At 37.5% G+C, this 19797-nt stretch overlaps 1 protein-coding gene across 3 annotated transcripts in view; it reads right to left on the reverse strand.

The window, feature by feature from the left end:
• Positions 1 to 19797, reverse strand: part of LOC117552984 (seizure protein 6 homolog) — a 118826-nt gene that overhangs the window by 64827 nt on the left and 34202 nt on the right. The window contains exon 1 of one of the 3 annotated variants that reach the window (XM_034226723.1): positions 414 to 548. The exons of the other annotated variants lie outside the window; for them this stretch is intronic. Within the exon in view, the coding sequence (XP_034082614.1) occupies positions 414 to 462 (49 nt within the window). The 5' untranslated portion in view covers positions 463 to 548. Of the gene's footprint in view, positions 1 to 413; positions 549 to 19797 lie in introns of those variants that run through there. 3 annotated transcript variants of the gene reach the window in all.

Raw genomic sequence — 19797 nt, forward strand, 5'->3', positions numbered from 1 at the left:
CATGCTGTCAGATGTACCTATTCACACATCAAGTCACAGGCAACTGGCCATTTCTTTTTCTTTTTTTGCTGTAGCAGTTACAGCATTCACAGGTGAATTATAACTTAGTTAAACTTAATTTATTGCACTAGATTCAACAGCTAAAACAAGATGCCATGCCAAGAGGTTTTGCGTTAAGTGCATTACATCACTCCGTTAATGTAGGTTGTTAATTACTGAGAGCCAAGTCATAAATTAAAGGTGGTAATTAGCGTGACAGAATGAGATTACAGTGATCTTATTCTGAGCAGTGTCACAAATACAATAAAATACTTTCTATAGTCTTTGGGGAAATGTACTTAATGAAATGTTTCTTCCAAATGCACATTTATTAAAGCAGATGTAGGGCATGTGAGTGTCTCAGAGATGCTCACCTGCTCCAAAGGAACCAAAAATGTCCGTATGCCTCATCAAATAAAGCATTACAACAAGCAAAGTGGTGTATCGAAGACATATCTACAGTCCTATGTCTAATCTCTACTGTTTAGAATATGATAAAGAGTGTCCAGCCATCCTGAGCATGTGTATGTGCAGGTTCCAACGCATGATTCATCCTTAGATTCCATGGCAACCTCTCCGCCTACACGAACACAGATGACAGAGTGAGCAATCATAAGGGGATCCTTCTCAAGACAGCAACACATAGCCTCTCTCTTGCGTTGCATATCAATGGAGTCATCAGTGAACACTCAGTGCATGGAGAGAGCACTAATAAGATGGGACAGGCCACACTTGAGGCAGGATGCTGATTGACATCAATCTCCTTATTATTACCGAGAGCCACTAGACAAGCAGATCAATAAGCCGCTTCCGCTGGGCTCGGATACGAAGCCTTCAGATCACTCTACAGGACTCCTTTGAGGGTCCTTAGTGGAGCTTTTATTTATTTATTTTCTGTTGCGACCACTGGCACTTCATCTTGGATGGTTGGTCACTACGCATACATTTCCACAACCATTGGCAGCCACAGTTTTTATCAATAGAAAGCTGACATTTGGCACGGAGTAAATGTGTTTTTTGAGGAGATGTGTTTGTGAAAGCACAAACACTTGGTTGAATGCATGAACAAAGTTTCAGCTATTGTAGCATTTGAACTGGCTTTTGTTTAATTGTATAATATATTACAGACTAGACCTTTCACATGATACCATTTTCACTACATGATTATTGTGGAAACAATTCTGTCACGACATAATATATATATATATATATATATATATATATATATATATATATATATCTAAATAATGCTTTTAGTCACAATGTGTATTTAACAATTGTTTTGTGCCTTTTGTCTCGTTTTTGGCAAATTAATTGCACCTAAAACATGATATTAAAGAGGTAAAGGAAGGGTTTATAGCCATAATTGTGTGTTACTTAATTAATCATTTGTCCTGGTAATTTAACAACACCTATGTAACACACAAGTGAGCTTAGTATTTATACGCTAACCCTCGTCATGAATTGTTTCTGAAGTAAAACGCAACATTTCATCTTAGTGGCTTTCGCTGCGTTTCCTGCAGCATGTGCAGACGTGTTTGCATGAAGCCATAAGGAAAGACTATAGGAAATAATGAGGTGAAACTGATAAATGATTCCATTAGTTAGCTTAATGAATTGATGATTTAATTTGGTTTGTGGGTGGGACAAGCGCATGGATGGGGAAATGCATAATGATAGAATAAATAAATAAATAGCAGGAAGAAAATAAATACAATAAAATTAAGAGAGCACTGGCTGAGAGAGAGAAAAAAAAGCTTTTTAACAAATCACACGGGTTAAAACCAGAACGGTGCATTCATGACGATGCCGAGATTTCGAATTTCTGAGTGTTACATTTTCCTTTTACTGTCTGGTGTTTGAGTCGTGAGGATACCAGCATATTGAAATGAGACACAATCTCACCCTCCATCTGCCCTTTGACTTCATTGAGCGGAACCATAACTTTTCCTTTTCATTTATTACGGCCTGTCTGTGTTCCGGTTCATTGAGCATTGTCCTTCAGACAGGCTTTAAACAAACTGTGTCTTAATGGTGCAAGGAAGCTCGTAAGACCTGACCTTTAAGCTGGAGCAGAACAAAAACACCCAGACCCTCCATTGGCATGAAATCTACTGTAAAGCACTCAAGCTGCAGGGGGTAAATGGGCCAACCTTAAACAAATCTGAACTCCATGGTGAAGGGTTGAATGCAGTATAATTGGCAATCATTCCTTTTAAAATCTATCATTTTGTTAGCTGAATCAATTTGCATTTCCTGTGCCACAGTATTCTGCCTTGGTCTTTTTATTTTCTGCTTTTCACTCTTTGGGGGTTTTTCTTTTTGCTACCAGAGAACTAAGGAATGAATGTGTGCAATGTGCATGTCTTGTTGTAGGAATGCCTGGTATTAAAATCACATCATATTCTGTAATCAAGGCAGAGTCTGTTTTACATAGAAGCCGGATCCTTGTTTTATTTCAATTTACCAATGTGCTGCATCCTAGAAAATAGCAGCAGAAATGTCTGTTTTCACACTTCATTTCCTCCCATTAGAGTCATTTATCTTTTCATTTCTTCTCATTTACTCCATGGCGGAGTCAATTAAGAATAGAGCTGTGGGTGAAATAAGACATTCATCTTTCAAATCTGTAGTGGATTACTATACTGTGAGCAAGATGTGTTTTAACAGTAGTTGTGAGGAAGTAGAAATTCTAGATAACTAACCTTTTTTGAGAGCACCTGTTTACTTGGTATTATCAGATCCCAGGGATGTAATTGTGTCATTACAACTATAACACATCCTATTATCAGCTAGTGTATATATATAAAGGTTATTTATTTATTCGGAAGCCCAAAATGGCCAAAGTTCAAACACTTTATATCCAATTTTTATCACATTATAAACAGTTAATTTAATTTATTTCCTCAAGATCACAATTCAATTCCATTAAAAACACTACTTTGGTCCTATTTATGTCATTTTATCCAGAAAACCGATGTTGCAGATATATATTTCTCTCGATCTTGAACTAATAACATGTTTTTGAGATAAGGACATACACAATTTGATACATTTCAGATCAAATCAACGTTTCATAAAATTAACTAAATAGGCTTCAATCCATGTCTCATGTTAACTGATCAAATAATGTTTTTCATGATAATGACATGAATAAGTTGCGATCTCGAGAATGAAAATTAATTAACTGTTATCATGGAAAAACACGAAAAATTAAATCATGGCATTGCTATGTTATTGTTAGGTAAATTACATAAACAACTTGTATATGGGTTTTTCTTATTGTGAGGTCTGGTCTTAATGAAGCAATTTCCTTTCTGCCAATACATATACACACATCATCTCCCGTGGGAGACAGTGAACCTAACAACAGTTTCTAGAGGACAAAATGTTATGTTCACATTCGTCTATACAGTTATGCTGATATTGAGGAGTATTCTCTGAGGGTGAAGGTTGTACATGTGTCTCTCCGCCCGACAACACAGACATAAGTGGTAAATTTAAAAGCAACTTGATTGATGACACACTTTCCGTTCCCCTTTGAATCATTCCCTAGCCCCATAACAATACCATCAGCTCAAGGAAAATACTACTAAAAGGACCACACAGGCGATTTACAACCTTATCTCTGTACTTGGCATAGACTGACATGCCTACAGTATGTGCGCCATTACACTTGTCAATACTCTATCTCTTGGGGAGGCTCCTGTTATAACACCGAATCAGTCACAGACCATATGAACCCCCTCACGTTCTTTCTCAGACAGAATCACTAGAAGAAACGGAAACTAGGAAAATTGATATGCCAGCAAGATGCATGGAGGACTGTTGTCTTTTTTTCATGTTTGGAAGACAAGTAGTGCGGTGCGCTTTTTGTGTTGATAAAGCTGACTTGAAAGGAAATACTTTTAATGGTTTGTGCAAGCATGGCAGTACTTGGCCACAGAGAGGGCTTTGTTTGGCACCCTGCTATTTTCACTGCTGTTTTAGTTTGCTTTTGTTGCAGCAGAATAGAGAAAAGGAGAAAGAAGAAAAGCTCATTGAATAAGAATACACAGAGGCCCTTATTATTTACCTCCGTCAAGAATGGTTATGTTTCGGCTCGGTTTGTTTGTGTTTGTCTGTCAGCAAGGTTTGAAGAAAAGCTACTGGCCTTATTTTCATGAAACCTGGTGGAAAGTTTGCAATTCAGAACCTTAGAATATTTTGGAATGGCAGATACAGAAACTGAATTCACTTTTGTGCATTCATGGGCCATGAAAAATTAGCTGACAGGGCCATTCCAGAATTGGAGGAAATGTTCTGTCGCACCAATGGAATTTCAAATAATTCATGCCCAAAATGCTCAAAAATGCACTCGTTGTGCTAAATATACTTGACCTTCGACAAAAGTAGCATTACATTCTGAAGCTTGCATTCATTTCTGAGGTTGAAGCTAACATTAGCATTGATTTGCAACCCTGTTTAGAATAAGATGGTTGAACTGCAGTTACAGGGAGGCATTTCAAATTATTATCTTTAGTCAAATGAAAAGTTAATGTGTTTCAAATGTATTACTGTATTTTCCCAGAATATGAATTGCCTTTTTTATAGCCTACAGATAGCCTTAGCATGTTAATTCTTAACAATTAACTCAAAATCAACACAACTAGTTTGATCAAGAGGCTAATAGATATTTTATGAATTGATTTCTACAGAGTTCTAGCGCACCATTGAGCGATGTTGAGAAGAAACAAATAAAACATCTAATCAAAAGTGTACCTTGGATTCCTGATCTGGCCAAATCCATTATTTTTTTGGTTTACTACCTGTTTTTCTCAAATACATAACAGAAAATTATAAAATAAAGGGTTCATTCTTTCTAAATGTTCCTTCAATGCTGAAATGACCCAAAAACTTGGAACTTTGTAGCATCCATGTTGGTTCCACATTACGACTTAGCACAAGAACACAACTTCACAACTCCAGAAATGGGGCCATGTGAATGCAGTATTGACCTTGGCCACTCTAGTTTTTTAAAATAATGACTTCAAGGTAGATCAAATGTATCAAGTACTGTAATAAGGGAGCTCACTTTACCTTAGGCCAGATATCCAAATAGCTTCCAATTCCCGAAAAAACATCCCAACTAAAATCTATTTTCTCAGTCTTACACCGTGGGAGTGTTCTCCTGCAGAGTCACCTTCCTTTGAAACGGGCCTCCTGGCATTCACAGCGAGACAGTCTCTGTGTCTATTAAAGTCCAGACTCTGTACCGTTTACTTTGTACTTTCTCACCTAACCCGTTGTTCCATTTGCTTCCTCCTTTATTGTATGACATACAGTACAGTAGCAGTCCTTTGATTTGTTGCGGCCTGATGCATTCACACACACAGCTGGATAGCACACTGATACACAGGCACATGTATCAAGCCCTGTTTTAACACTGTAGTTCCCTTGTAAATCAAACCCATACTAACATTTAGCATCTAAATGTTGCTTAACAGCATATTATTTTGTCAGGGGAAAAAAGTGGACAAAGCAAACATTAAAATGGTCATGCTGTGTCTGTTTCAGGATTATGGTGGGCTTCTTTTTTGTAAAAATCATGCTGAACATTTGATGTAATTCATCACATTGTGATTTTGCATCTGGACAGTGCTGCTCATTTACTGCAAAGAAGAGCTTGTAGTATAAGATGTTAGATGAATATTGTATTTCATCAATGATTTTTGATGTGGACCATCAAACAGAAGCAAAAATCAATAGTTTGCAGGAAATGTCCTTTTGAATTCCATCTACAAAAGCTTTTTCCTTCACTTTTTCACGCTCTAAAACGTGGATGTTAATGTCTATGGATGGGAAGGAAAAGGTGATTATTGTAATAGCGCTGTACAGGAGAGTAGAAGCGATCGTATTCAAGTGTGAGCTTTGACCTTTAAGTATTTACAGAATTAGTTCAAAGGGGGTGGTGGAGAACGCTCTCAGACACAAATCACTTTGGCACTTACATCTTTTGAAGTATTTTATGTGCACTCCGACTCAAAAAGAAGAGAAAAGTCAGGAGGAGACCCTGCGTTTGAAATTGCTGTATGAATATGACACGTTAGTGTTGAATCTCCAGTAAGGACAGACCGACACGCCGCATGTAAAGGCCCCCCCTCCTGCCTGAAAAGCCTCCATTGGACTCCTCTGTTTACTTTGGTAACATGATGGCCTGACTATGTGACACAATGTATGTGATATGCTGAGGAGCAGGACGTTTTTCCACACATCTCTAAGCGGTTGACCAATCAGTACAGCGTCGGCCGGCAGCTAGCCAATCAGAACAGACTTTGCTCTGGTTTCAGACGGAGGGTGAAAAGAGGTGCTGCAGCACAGACAGTATGAGAAAAATAAAGAGCTTTTGGAACATTAAAGCATGGAGACATGTCCCAGTAGAGGAACAAAATACAAATATGAACTGAGTAATGACCAAAATATAACCCTTTAACTTCCCAGTTATGACACATCATCTTAATATTAAATTAGCTAAATGTTAATTTGCATACATATGCAGAACACAGCTAAATAGAACATTGGATAAAGCCAGGTTTAAAATAGTTGATTAATTGACTTTACATATCAAATTGAAAGGTTTCTATTTTCGAAACTCAGAATATGCTTTCGACATGTTTTCACCACCTTTTTATGAATAGTAATGTTACAAAAATCCCACAGTGAATAATACTGTATTGAATGATAATATAAGCTGGCTCTAAGTATGAAAAGTCTAAAGCTTTATCTAATGTTTGGTTGATAAAGGACACATTTATAGACCAGATGGACACATTTTATTGAAATAATTACCCAAATCGTTTTTTTTTCACTAGCCTGAATGACATCATATTATGGAAGCAAAATAGCCTCTCAAAACTCTCAAAATGTATATGGTGGGGAGCTTTATTCAAAGAGAAATGTTTGTAATTTTGCACGCATTACAAGCACAATTGTCATATTCCAAATGCATAAAATCTGAAGGCATTTTTCTAAAAACATCCTGAAAAAAAAGGAACAGAATATAAAGCACACACCATAATAAGCTAAACCCTGGAGGGACGGACGAGAGAGCGAGAGAAATATGTCTAGGATCAGAAGCAATTTAATATGCTGGCTGCATGTAATGTTGAAATTAGTTTTATTCGTTTTGGCAGGGGGATGCCAGAGAGCAAAGCCAGGTGAGGGCCTGTGAGTACACAAGTCTGAAAACATAAACGCTGTAAACCAAAACACAAGCTGCCTATTGGGAGGTGAGAGGAAACAATATTAACACTGACAGTGATGGATGAAGCTCTTTCCTGTAGAGGTCTGATAGATACAGGGCCCTTTCGAGATGAGAGGCACCTCATTCTAGTAAAAGGTGCTTTCCATGTGAGTTTCGCATACAAAGGTAAACCTGCATATGAGCAGCTGTTTCCCAACACCTACCTCTTCCTGATATTACATTTTAATTATACCAAATGCTTACAAAAACAAACATGCTTGTGTTATTTTTTCCTATAAGTTATCATTTTGGAATATCAGTAGAACTCATAATTCAAAATAACTAACTCAAAATAAAGCAGCATTTGAGCTGTGATCCATACACAGAAAACATATCGCAATTGGTGCCATTGGTCTTCCTAAAGTCAATAATGGTAGTGCCATTCAACTTCATTATTTTAAATATCCTGCAGGGACTCCATGAGTTGCAAAACGTAGTCCAATTGCATAGAAGTCTATGAGAAAACGACCCGAGTTTTCACTGTATTTATTTCTCCAGTAAAATAAATCTCACAACTTTATGTTCTTTATTTCTTAATTCAAGTCATATTTGATAAATCATGATGTTAATAAAAAAAAAATGATGGCCCCATTCAGAGTCAAATAGATGATGAAGCATGGAATGCTTTAGGGCCTGGCTATTGACAAGTCACTACCACATGTGGTCGAATGTGGGTGTTTTTCTTTCAATACAAAACCCTGGCCCTTTTTGAATTGTAACATTTATAACTGTCTAAAAAAGAAAGCAAATAAGAGACAGATGTATAGATCATATGGATTTATGACTTATATGTTCTGTTTTATTATGCACACTTTTTTTTGTTTTTTTCCCTCAGAATAGTTCTTCCAGTCGGCGCTTAAATAAGTGCAAATCGCAGGCTCTTGCAGCTTATTGCTTTAATAAACTTGAACTGAGAGCAGTGCACTCGCGCATCATTGAGTGACTGCAAATAGTCTGCCTTGATCTTATTTAAATTTCTCACAGAAAAGAAGGGCCCTCTGCCTGATGGTGTGGGAGCAGGTTATTATGAGGGGCTGTAAATTACCACAGCAGGTAATTGGAGAACATTAGTAGAACCAATAAAGTGGAAGCACTGGCAGATGGTAAAAACAAAAGCCAGATGATGAACAAGTCTCTTGGCAGGCAGCTGTTATTCTTTAGCATTGCTGAGTCCTAAAATCCCCCAAAACCCCAAACTATACACAAAAGTTGCAAATATGTTTTTCATTGGTGCCTGTGTAATGAAAAGAATCATCACATTTTATAAACTTTTTATTTATTTATTTTTGTGCTTTATAGCTTCACCAAAATTGGATTTCAAGCCTGGCTACCCTAAGAGGATCTACAAACACATGTGGTGCAAGAGCAAATCTGTGTGGAAGAGCAAAAAAGATATAAGAGTGAAAATGAAAGTGGTTTAGCCTGAATGGATTTAAGGGCCTGGAAAATAAATGTTAGTGCCCAGTCATTCATCCTTCTCACATACTGTAAATATTCATTTTGAATGGTTTGTCTGTTTCAAGTCAGCGGAAATCTTGAGACATTCATCAGTAGGTGCTCCACTTTTACTCGGTTTCATGCAGCTAATCTATTGTGTGGGTAGCGTTACATTGTCTGATCAGTCATCCACTTCTATTAATTACAGATCCTTGCAAGCGATGACTAAACAATTTCAAACAATACTGCACTAAGAGACAACACAACCCAGTCTCATGGCATTTCGTGTTCACCAACACGATTTTTAATCTATTGATTCGTGTTCACCAACACGATTTTCCCCTTTTTTTCGTGTTGCACAGCACGATTTTAAAAGCAATGTATTTCTACTGGTAATGTGTTTCGTGCCTGCAGCAAGTCTTTTTCTCCGGTCGGGTCGTGAAAGACCGGAAGCTGTGTGGTTCATAAAAACATGTTCTTGCTCAATATCAAGCCACAATTATTGCTTTTTTAAATCGTATAATTTCGGACTTTTGTTGCCGTCTGTGAGGAAAATAAATGGGGCTCAGAGCCTCAGAATACTGAAATCTGTATTTTTTAAATCTTTTTTTCATTCTAATTTGTTATTCTTTTCAAAATAACACACCGTTATTTACTCACCGATAACACACAATTATCCTTGCTTTTATTTATTGGTGTAATTCTTAATTTCATAATCTCGTGCTTTTTTGGCGTCCGTCAGGAACTGAATTTCAAAATAAAAATAACCGGAAACAGACGTAGGCATTTCGAGTGATTACCCAAGATCCTCAGCTATGGTTTAAGCTCGCTGATTGGATGTTTTAGCCGCAATGCATGCTGGGATTTGGTGTTTATATGATATGAAATCCGGAAAACATTTTAAAAGAATAAAATAATACTTAATTCCGAGTGTTCTTGCTTTTCTCTTTGAAAGTCATCACATAACGGCATTGTAATACACGGTTCGGCTACATTACATATTACAGATCTGCCGTAGTTCTTTATTTATAGAGCCCTGATCAGAAGACCTTTGGAAAAACTGGAAGAAATGCCGCCGAAACTGAATACTTGACGTGGATCATAAATATATCAACAATTAAACAACATCTTCAATTTCTCTTCACACAATACGTCTCCTTGCAGTATCAACACTAATTCGGCTGACTTTTACATTTGATCTAATTCATAGATAGGTTATATTTACACCATAACGGTGCACAGCTGATATAAAAGGACTTTTTAAAGATATGACTGATTTTCTTTGAATGTAAGAATGTAAATACTGAGTCTGAAATAGTATAGCAATATGCTGTAAAATGATGTGAAAGCATGAATAAAACTACACATCTTCAGATGTTGTACATACATAAGTGTCCTACACTAATAATACAAAGTCATTATGGCTGTGTGTACCTTGTGTGCACCGCCTAGTGGTTAAAGCACGTTATTGAATTATTGTTTTTATGTGTTATATTTGATGAAAAAAATATTAATAGTACATACTTTCATAGGGTTAGGGTTAGGGGGAAAGTAGAAGGTCTGTGATAGAAATATAGAATATAAAAAATCAAGAAGATACTATAAGTGATCTCTACAATAAAACAGTTTAGTGCAGGATGTACAAAGATATTAATAGGAGGATGTGCAAAACAGAAAAACGAATTAACCTTTATTTAAACATTAAATAATACTTTAGATTAAGTATTCTTTTAAATAAGAAAACAACTTTGGGGGTATACAGATAAATATTAAGCCTGACAAAGTACTTAACGTCTAATATATTGCTTTCCTGCAATGTTAACTATGTTGAAGCACTTATTTTAACTGATATTATACATATGAATTATACTCTTATGTATGTAGATAGAATAAGAAATGTGCAGAATATGACAGTTTAATGGTGGAGGTACACACATATTGATAGATGTCTTGTAATGCACTGTTGAGGAACCTGTGACCCAAGTGTTTCATTCATTGCATAACTACACCGTAGTTGTGTATATGATATGTCAATAAACCTTTGAAAATCTTGAAAGGGATGTGCAAAATAGCCATAATATACAGTCTTTAATTAACTATTAGTAGAGAATAACGAGTAATGAATATACTTTATTACTCGTTTCCATTCATGTCAATTGCAGATAAATGTTTAGTATTCTCAAGTACCAACAATCAAATATCTCTCCTGATTGTTGGCACTTGACAATCACCTTCCCTGAATTTGACTAAGGTGTAACTAAAGTCTGATTTAAGGGTTGTTTATATTTCACATCATTAATCAGAATCTGCAAAGTAACTCAAATAAGTGTAGTGGAGTAAAAATACCAGGTTAACCTCTGAATTGTAGTGGAGTAGAATTACAAAGTAACAATGAGCTGTCATGTGGGTATATATTAATGCTGCGCATTATGGACACAAGCGATTTTCACCCATTTATTAATTATATGTTTTACATTTGATAACACCAATGTGTTTAATACTGGCAACTTCTAATTGTGGGAAAAACGAAAATGTTCAGTAAAGAACACATTACCCATAGAAATACATTGCTTTTAAAATCGTGCTGTGCAACACAAAAAAAAGGGGAGAAAATCGTGTTGGTGAACATGAATCAATAGATTAAAAATCATGTTGGTGAACACTAAATGCCATGAGACTGGGTTGGACAACACCAAGGCACTTATTGAATTGTGTTAATCATTCATCCTTCAATTATCTGTAAAAAAAAGTAAGCCTATGTATATAACGCTTTACTTTTGTATTTATACATTTAAAATCGTACGTTTCACTCGGAAAATTTTAACATAAGATAAAATATTAAAGGACTAAATAAACAACATTTTTCAGTTGGACCTCTGCTCAATACTGATTGGTGCTCACAGGTACGTGACATCATCTTTTTGCATCTGAGCAAACAAAGCACCAAGACAAAAATACACCTACAGAAATCTAAGAAAATACGTTTTAGGGGCCTTTAAGACCTATCTAACTGGTTTCAACTGTGGTTACTAGTGGCAATGGCAAGGGCGTTTAAAGTGCCTGTGACACGAGTTTCCCCCATCATCCAAACCCATCAATTTGAGTAAATATTGTCCCCTTTAAAACCATTACTGAACTGATTTTGGATATTTGTACTTTGATAACCATTAATCTGCCCTTCAATGTTGACCATTTTCTGGATCTTCTCGGGGATTCTTCAAGTCCCGCCAAATTATGTGTGACGTCATTGCGGGCACAGCGCTCCAGCTGCACCGTTCAGGATCCCAGCATCTGCATGTAAACGCACGATGGCGCACACAGCAGCAAGCTCAGACAGCGATGACAGTTTAATTTTGAACGTGTCTGAGAGCTCATATGAGGCTGAAGGATCGGTTTATGTTGTATCTGTTAGAAGTTTAGGAATTAGGTGCGTCAATATGGGCGATCATATGGTCATGTAGCCAGTGGTGGACTGGGACTAAAAATCAGCCCGGGACTCTCGACCGGCCCACTTCAGTACCGCTAGTAAATTGTCAACGGGGGGAGTGGGGGATGTGCTAGTGACTTATCCGACCGGCCCACTTCGGTACCGGCCCATCGGGATTCGTCCCGATGGCCAGTCCGCCACTGCACCCAGCCCAGCCCACGTAAACTGTCAACGGGGGGAGCCTCGCTGCGGGGAAACGGTGGACCTAGTGTCCCGATCAGAGTGGGAATAATAATAATAATCCGTGCATTTTATCCATTAATTTCCCCAACATTGTGGTAAAAAAAACACACGTTTAATCCATGTTGGTGTAGGCCTACTACAACTACAAAAAGCATCGGTTTGTTTTCTCATCAGGAAATGCAGACCGGCTCAAACAAACGATTTTTAATCATCATCCTCACGATCATTTAATCTATCATGTGTTCGCCGAATTGACATGAAAGCACTAATAAATGTAGTTTAATCCACTTGAGTTTACAACTACAAAAATAATCGATTTGTTTTTATATCACATCCGACGGGAGGAAATTCAGCAGCTCTCACTACCGATTTTGAATCCTAATGTAATCATCATCTTCACCACGATCATTTATGTTTATGTTCGCCGAATTGACATGAAAGCACTGACAAATATGAATATACTGTAGTCAACTTCATTAAAACGTTATTAACGTGCCTAAACTCAGTAATTCACAATTTCTACGCATGACAACACACTTTGTCCGTGTTTGGCTCTCTCGCCGCACAGTGAAGCGTTCCCGCATTGACGTCACTTCCGGCTTCCCCCAAAACTTCAAAATGAGTCGAAGGAATTTCCCCGCGATGTTCGAAATTATTGATATTTATCGGAACGGTATCGCACCTTCTTTTTTTAAACTGATGGTTCGAGATGACTAGTAGCCAAATATTTCATTGCACAACAGTTGTTGGGAGGCTGTCACAGGCTCTTTAAGGTTGGACAAAACGTGTATGGACCACTATGAGCGCAGAACAGATCTTTGGTGCTGGTTTGTCAAAAACAACAACATTAGGCTCAGAGTAAACATTGCGTAACATTGTTTTAAAGGTCACTAATGAAACATGCACCAGCTTTTTTTTTTAAATATCCACATAATTTCAATGGAATGGCTATTACTTTAAAATATCTGCAAATCATGTGCAGTATAAAGTCCCATTTACACGGGAACGCAAACGAAACGCAAACGAACCGAATTCGATATCAAAAAAGTATTCCGTTCACACGGATACGGCTCAATAAACGTGTCCCTTCACACGAGACCGCTCGACCCGCTGGAGACGCTGTAGTACATATGCCGGGCCTGTAAGTGGCGCTGTACTTCCACCACAAAATACACCAAAAGCAGCGAAGAAGACCCCCGAGCATGGTTGCCATGGTTGCCTGGTTGCCCTTCTGTTTATTCTCCGCAGTGGAGATTAGCAACATGTAGTTCATGTAGTTCTTCATGTCCACTTGTTGCTGATGGTTGTGGTAGAGGAGCTGTAGATTTTGCACTAACATCTGTATCATGGTCAGTAGCTGTAGCTACTGACCATGATACAGCAGTGAGCAGCAGAGGTGGAGAGAGGCGGGGCTATGGCTTCATCATTATCAGGAAATGATCGTATAGGGCGTACACACGGAGCCGTTTGGCCCCTCAGAGCATTGCGTATGCAGATATATCCACCTTGGGACCCGTTATCGTTTTAGGGGCCCGTTTCCGCGGTTCCATTACGGCCTTGTGTGAACGAACAGACTATATACAAAAGAGAAAAGTAGCAGATACACCCGTTTCGTTCCCGTGTAAACAGCACCTAAATCACTAACATAATCAGCACTTCAGCGAGCTCCAAGGAAAATAAGTGTTTTCCTAACCAAATATGGCATGGACCTATTTTTCATATTTAACTCCTTACCATAGCCTAAGACTGTAGCTTGCTTTAGTTTATACCCAATTTCACAAAATCTAGGAACATTTATTTCAGATTCACTTGACAAAGAAAATGACTAAAGCCCTTAATACTTGTATCGCTCTGTCCAATTGCTCATGCAGTCTAGCAAGTAATACTAATGTGTAGATAGATTTATGCAGAATGTGCAATCCCTCTTTTTTACAAAATAGCAATGACTATTTCCACTCTGAAACGTGTCTTTTGATGCAAATCTTCTGCATCTTATTTCCATGTGAGGCACTATTATTGACCAGATGCAATCTGGAGTGATCTGAAAGAAAGCTAGGAGGAGAATTAATTGATAGGTGAGCAGTGACACATACTGAGCTGAGAGTGGGGGAATGCTTCTCTAATTTATCCTCTTTCATGTCTCCTTTGTATGCTCCCTTTCAACCCTGTTGAGTATCGTAGCATGGCTCCGGCTCCTCAAGGTCTTTATAGACAGCAGGTGGTCACAACACCCACGCCAGCACTAACCCGTGTGCCGTCGCAGACATACATCAAAGCTGATACTCACATCTAGAGGTGTTTGTTTATCCCGTAGCAGCAAGATATGCATTGAACAGACCTTGATTTTAAGCTTGCTGGAAACATTAGTTCTCTGCAGCTATAAACACACAAGTCCTACTTTCAACTCCGGCACCGTGATCATCTGTGCTGTGTTTTTGTTCTGCTGCAAAATCAAACGGCACTGTAGTGCATATCAAGAGGGTATGATTTGCCAAAAAAAAAAAGAAACATTGTTTGTTGCCATGTAATCTCTTTTTGTCAGCTAGCCTTTTGTGGATTTCATATGCTCCATTAGTTCACACTTGTTTTGGTTCTGGCAATTGGTCCAAAAAAGAACATTTAAACAAGAAACAACCAAAACATGGATATAAGTAAAGTTATCCGAAATCATATGCCAAAATATAAAATATTTGTTTATCATTTATTATTTTCTTAATTACAAGGCAGTTATATGAACATGCTAGAGAATGCAGGACTAAGAGGACTAACATTCAGTAAAGGTTCAACTACCCATTGCAGGGTTGCAGAGGGATAATGTGTCTCAATGATCTAAGCAGCTATAATGCAATTTGTCAGTATTTTATCATATTTTTTTATTAAAATGTTCTTACTTTGGCAATGTTTCTGATAAATGGCTAATTACATTAAGATCAGAGTTGATCCTTCATAGATCCTTCATAGATTGACACAATGTGATTTCGTTTTCTTTCACTAGTTAGCAAACACTTAGTGTATTTTCAGCATTTTTGCTATCAAACATAAAAGTACAATTAAAACAAGTTATGTTTAAGGTTTTACTCTTACAAATGTTTGATCATTTCATAAGCATTTTAAGAACTGGGGCTGCCTGGCAAAACAGAGATATATAGTAGTTTATCATCAGCATAACAGTGATCTTTGACATAATGGAGATAATAAGATATTATTTTGTTTAATGTTTGACCTGTTTTTCTATTGTTTGCTGGTGATTATACTCAGAATTTATCAACAGTAATTATTTGTATTTTAAGCAGAGTTTAAGCTCTGAAAGATTTGACTGCTGCATCCCCTGGAAGCTCACAGCCATATGACAAGAATATGCAATGCATTTTCAGCCTTTCTGTTCCCATTAAAAGTTCAACAGAAAAGTTCAGACAGTAGCAAGTCATAAACAAATCTTGAAATTACTTCATGGCCACATTTAACAATGAAAAAGCTTATCAGCATTGATCTGTATCCTCTGGCAGGCTACACAAACATGACCCAAAAACTTCTCTCTTATCTGTTTTCAAAGTGATATGGACTGACAGTAGTATCAACCATGAAGCAGGGTGAATAATTCAGTGTATTTTTTTAAAGGACACAAAGAGTAGGGGAGTGACAACTTGTCAGCGGGAGATAAACTGGGCGGATGAATGACAGACGGAGAAAATAAAAGCGTGCCAGTGGTGAACCACTGCTATCTACTTTCCTAAAGCGTCCTTTTATTTGTGTTTATCCGTTTAACTTTCTTATTTTTTTCTCCTTTTATTTTGAGTCTCAAAAGGAACACACAGATCTTTTTCCTGTAGATTTGTTTCCTGTATGTCACATAGGAGCTAAAGCTGAGTTCAAAAGGGGGCATGGGGAGAGAGGTGAAGAGCTATTTAATGGTAACTAACATTGGCTGCTTATGCCTTTGGCCACAATGTGACTCACTTTAGCTCCCCTCAAAGAGCACTCTGACCAAGTATGTCCAACACGGCAGCCATGCTGAAGAAGGTTGAAGGGGAGTCACACGGACAAGACAGGAGGAAAAGGGTGCAGAGCGGAACTAAGGGAGCGGCCAGGAGGCAGGTTCTGCTCTGATTTGACAGTTTATGGTCAGTGCATTTATCACAAATGTCATCTTTAATCACTGCTGAGTTGTACCACATAGCCCACATTATGAAATTGTATAGGAAAGGTCTGAATGTAGGCACCAGTGAAATGTACGTATTTGACACTATTTTGTTATCGAAAGCAATGTATCAGCCAGTGATGAAAACCAGTGACTTTCAATATACTAGTTACATGAGTACTATAATATAACCCTATTTATTTAGTGTTCTTAGTGTAGTAAGAAAAGTTCTGTGCAATCCATGTAACAGAAAACCTCATTTTCAAAACCCAATTATACAAGTATATGTTATGTGGTGATTTGTTTGGGATTAAGCCACATGTATAAGGATGTTTTAAAGAGGACATATTATGCTCATTTTCAAGTTCATATTTGTATTTCGTGCTTCTCCTGTGACATAATATATAACATAGCATATCAGGTGCAATATGTTGGAAAGCTAGCCAATCCCAGAACTAAATAGTGACGTCTTTATGTAACTTAAGTAAACAAAGTAGTCAAATTGTGGCTTTAAGGTGTGGGAGAGAAACTCCCTCTGATGTGAACTTACAAACTTGCAGACCATAAGACACAACAGGAAAGGGACAACTCAAAAACCCCAAATAAATTATTTAAGTATTATTTATATAAAGTTCTGTTTTTTTTTTTTTTTTCAATGTTCAAATAAGGCCTCATATCTGAATCTGTGTTGCTGTGTCCCTGGCTCAAGAAAAGCACAACTGTGTGACGCATCAGAGTTTTTTTCTGCCGTCACATGGTTTTCTATCAATGACTTGAACTTCAGAAGTAGCTTAACTTATCTCTAACTGCCTGCATATTCCCTCACTGTGCGCTCTAAGCCATATGTTATGTTCTCTTGCACTTTATATGTCGTAGCTGCTACATTGTACTGCCATGTGGTAAATGCTTGTATATGCTGCTCATGCTCTTTCTGCATATCATGTATTTATTTTTGCTATGTATATAAATGTCATGTTCTTAAATGTTGTATGTGAGGGACTACGGATGGAAATTAGCTAAAAGCTAACATCCGGCATATTTACATTTTGAAGCATTAATTGTTAAAAATGTTCATCAATGTGCATTGTCCCTCTTCAAATAAACGATTAAATGAATATACATGAAACGTTACTCCCTGACCTTAGGATTTAAAAGGGCAAAGAAAATCACTTTTACCATAGTAATCCATATTGGATTTAGATGTTTTTTTGTTAATCCATAAACAGATTAAGTTGGATATTTCTGTTATGAGATATTCTATGTTCACAATATGCTGCCTTTCTTAGAGATTGCACTTAAAGCCCAGTGGGAAACAATACAGTACATGTTTTATGAAAATCGAAATGATCTCTGGCATGAAATGAAGCACATTAGTACACATGGTGCCAATTACATGTGGCAGTTACGACATTGCTCTTAAAATAACAATAACATTGTGCTTTGCAAATTTTTTTCCGAGCCAATATATCGATATTGGGAAAATCATTTGCATACTCTTATAAACTGGATCACCGGCTGTATGCTTGCGATATGGTCATTTAGAGGCCTTAAAATGTATAATACCAAAATCTGGCACAAAATACAATGTATTTTCTAGTATCAGTCCTACATGTATGTTTGCCATTGAGTGGGGGAGCGAACGCTTACTGTACCAAAGTATATCTGGTGAATGTGTACATTTGCTGATAAATCTGAACAGTCGTCACAGTGGTGCAAGGTTAAGCGGTCTCTAGCAGCACGGTGGAAAATACAACCCCGGTTTGATCCCTTAAATCCTGGCAGATCTACCAGCACAGGGGAAAAACATTCCAGCCAGCATTACTGGAAACAGATACTATGTGATACACATTGTCCCATTGTTAAATGTTTGATTAGCTCGGCCTCCTGTGGAAAGAGCTTTTCCATTCGGTCACCTGATATGTGTCCCTTCTTTGGCGGGGATAAATGAAATAGACACATCATTGCAACTAGCATTTAAACAGAACATATCGTAAAATATACCTCACTATGTGCCAACTAACCAACTAACGATTTGTGAAATAAGGCAACCCAGTAAGTCTTTTGTGGGCTGCCTGAATTAGAAAAGATGGGATTTAACAAGACATTCAGATGTTCCCTTCCTATGTCACATACAGGCTCATTAGAATATGCTGCAGACTATCTGAGTATCTCCATCCATGGCTTGAGAACTATAATTGCATTTTTTTCTCACAAGCCAATCAGAGCAGACTGGACATTCTCAAGAGGGGTTCTTAAAGAGACAGGCGCAACAACAAAGCGTTTCAGACAAAAGAGAGTATGCATGTATTTTCAGACAGAACAAAAGAGAAAAGAGTGTTTTTCTACTTTGAAATAGAAACAACAAATACAACCTTGAACCTGTAAAAGAGCTTTATATGTGCACGTTTTCAGATTGCCCCTATATTTAATATTTTGGAGATAAGAATATATTTCCAGTGTATACTTTCACTAAATTCAAATGATTTTGATGTGGTTGCAAAATGGCATTGCATGTTTTTGAAAAAAGACAATGCAGCCAGTCTTCAATAAGGCCAGAGGGCATAGTGGCACCAGCAAGCTGTGACTTAAATACTGAAATTAGAGAGAGTCACTATTTAGAGCTTGTTACAGCATCACTTGTCGTATCTACAAAGTCGGCCAGCAGCCTCACATTGTTCCAGCTCCCTCTGTCCCAGAGGCAGGTGAATAAGCAAGCAGTCCGACACATCAGTGTGTCAGTGCTGCGAGCCGTGCCAACCACAAGGTTAAAAGACGGCAACCTTTATGTGCGGCTGTTCACAAAGAGGTTATGATAATCCTGATCTTAACTCAACATGAAAGGGTTGTTATTTTCATTTTGAAGCAACATATCACCATAGTTGCATTGCTTCTCCTGAGGGAAATACTAATTCAGAGATTAGTGCACCTTGCCAACCTTATTTTAGTATTCTGGACTCAAAACACAAACACACATCTCTCTGCCCCTCAATTTTTTGAGGTAGATGTTTTTGAAAACATGTGCGTGCAAATGTAACACATTGACTTCAAGCATAATGAATCCACAGCAAAGTTAACTAAACATAAAGTCCACTGGGTTCCCATGTATTAATCAATCCTGTGTCGAGTTGAATATTAAAATAATGATTTATTTATTTGCACCAATACACTGGAGATATTTTCTCTTGTGAAAATATTTCTCATTAAGAGTTGTTCTTTCCCCCGATTGGGATT

Source organism: Gymnodraco acuticeps, unplaced genomic scaffold, assembly GCF_902827175.1.
Source record: "Gymnodraco acuticeps unplaced genomic scaffold, fGymAcu1.1, whole genome shotgun sequence".
Lineage (NCBI taxonomy): Eukaryota > Metazoa > Chordata > Actinopteri > Perciformes > Bathydraconidae > Gymnodraco > Gymnodraco acuticeps.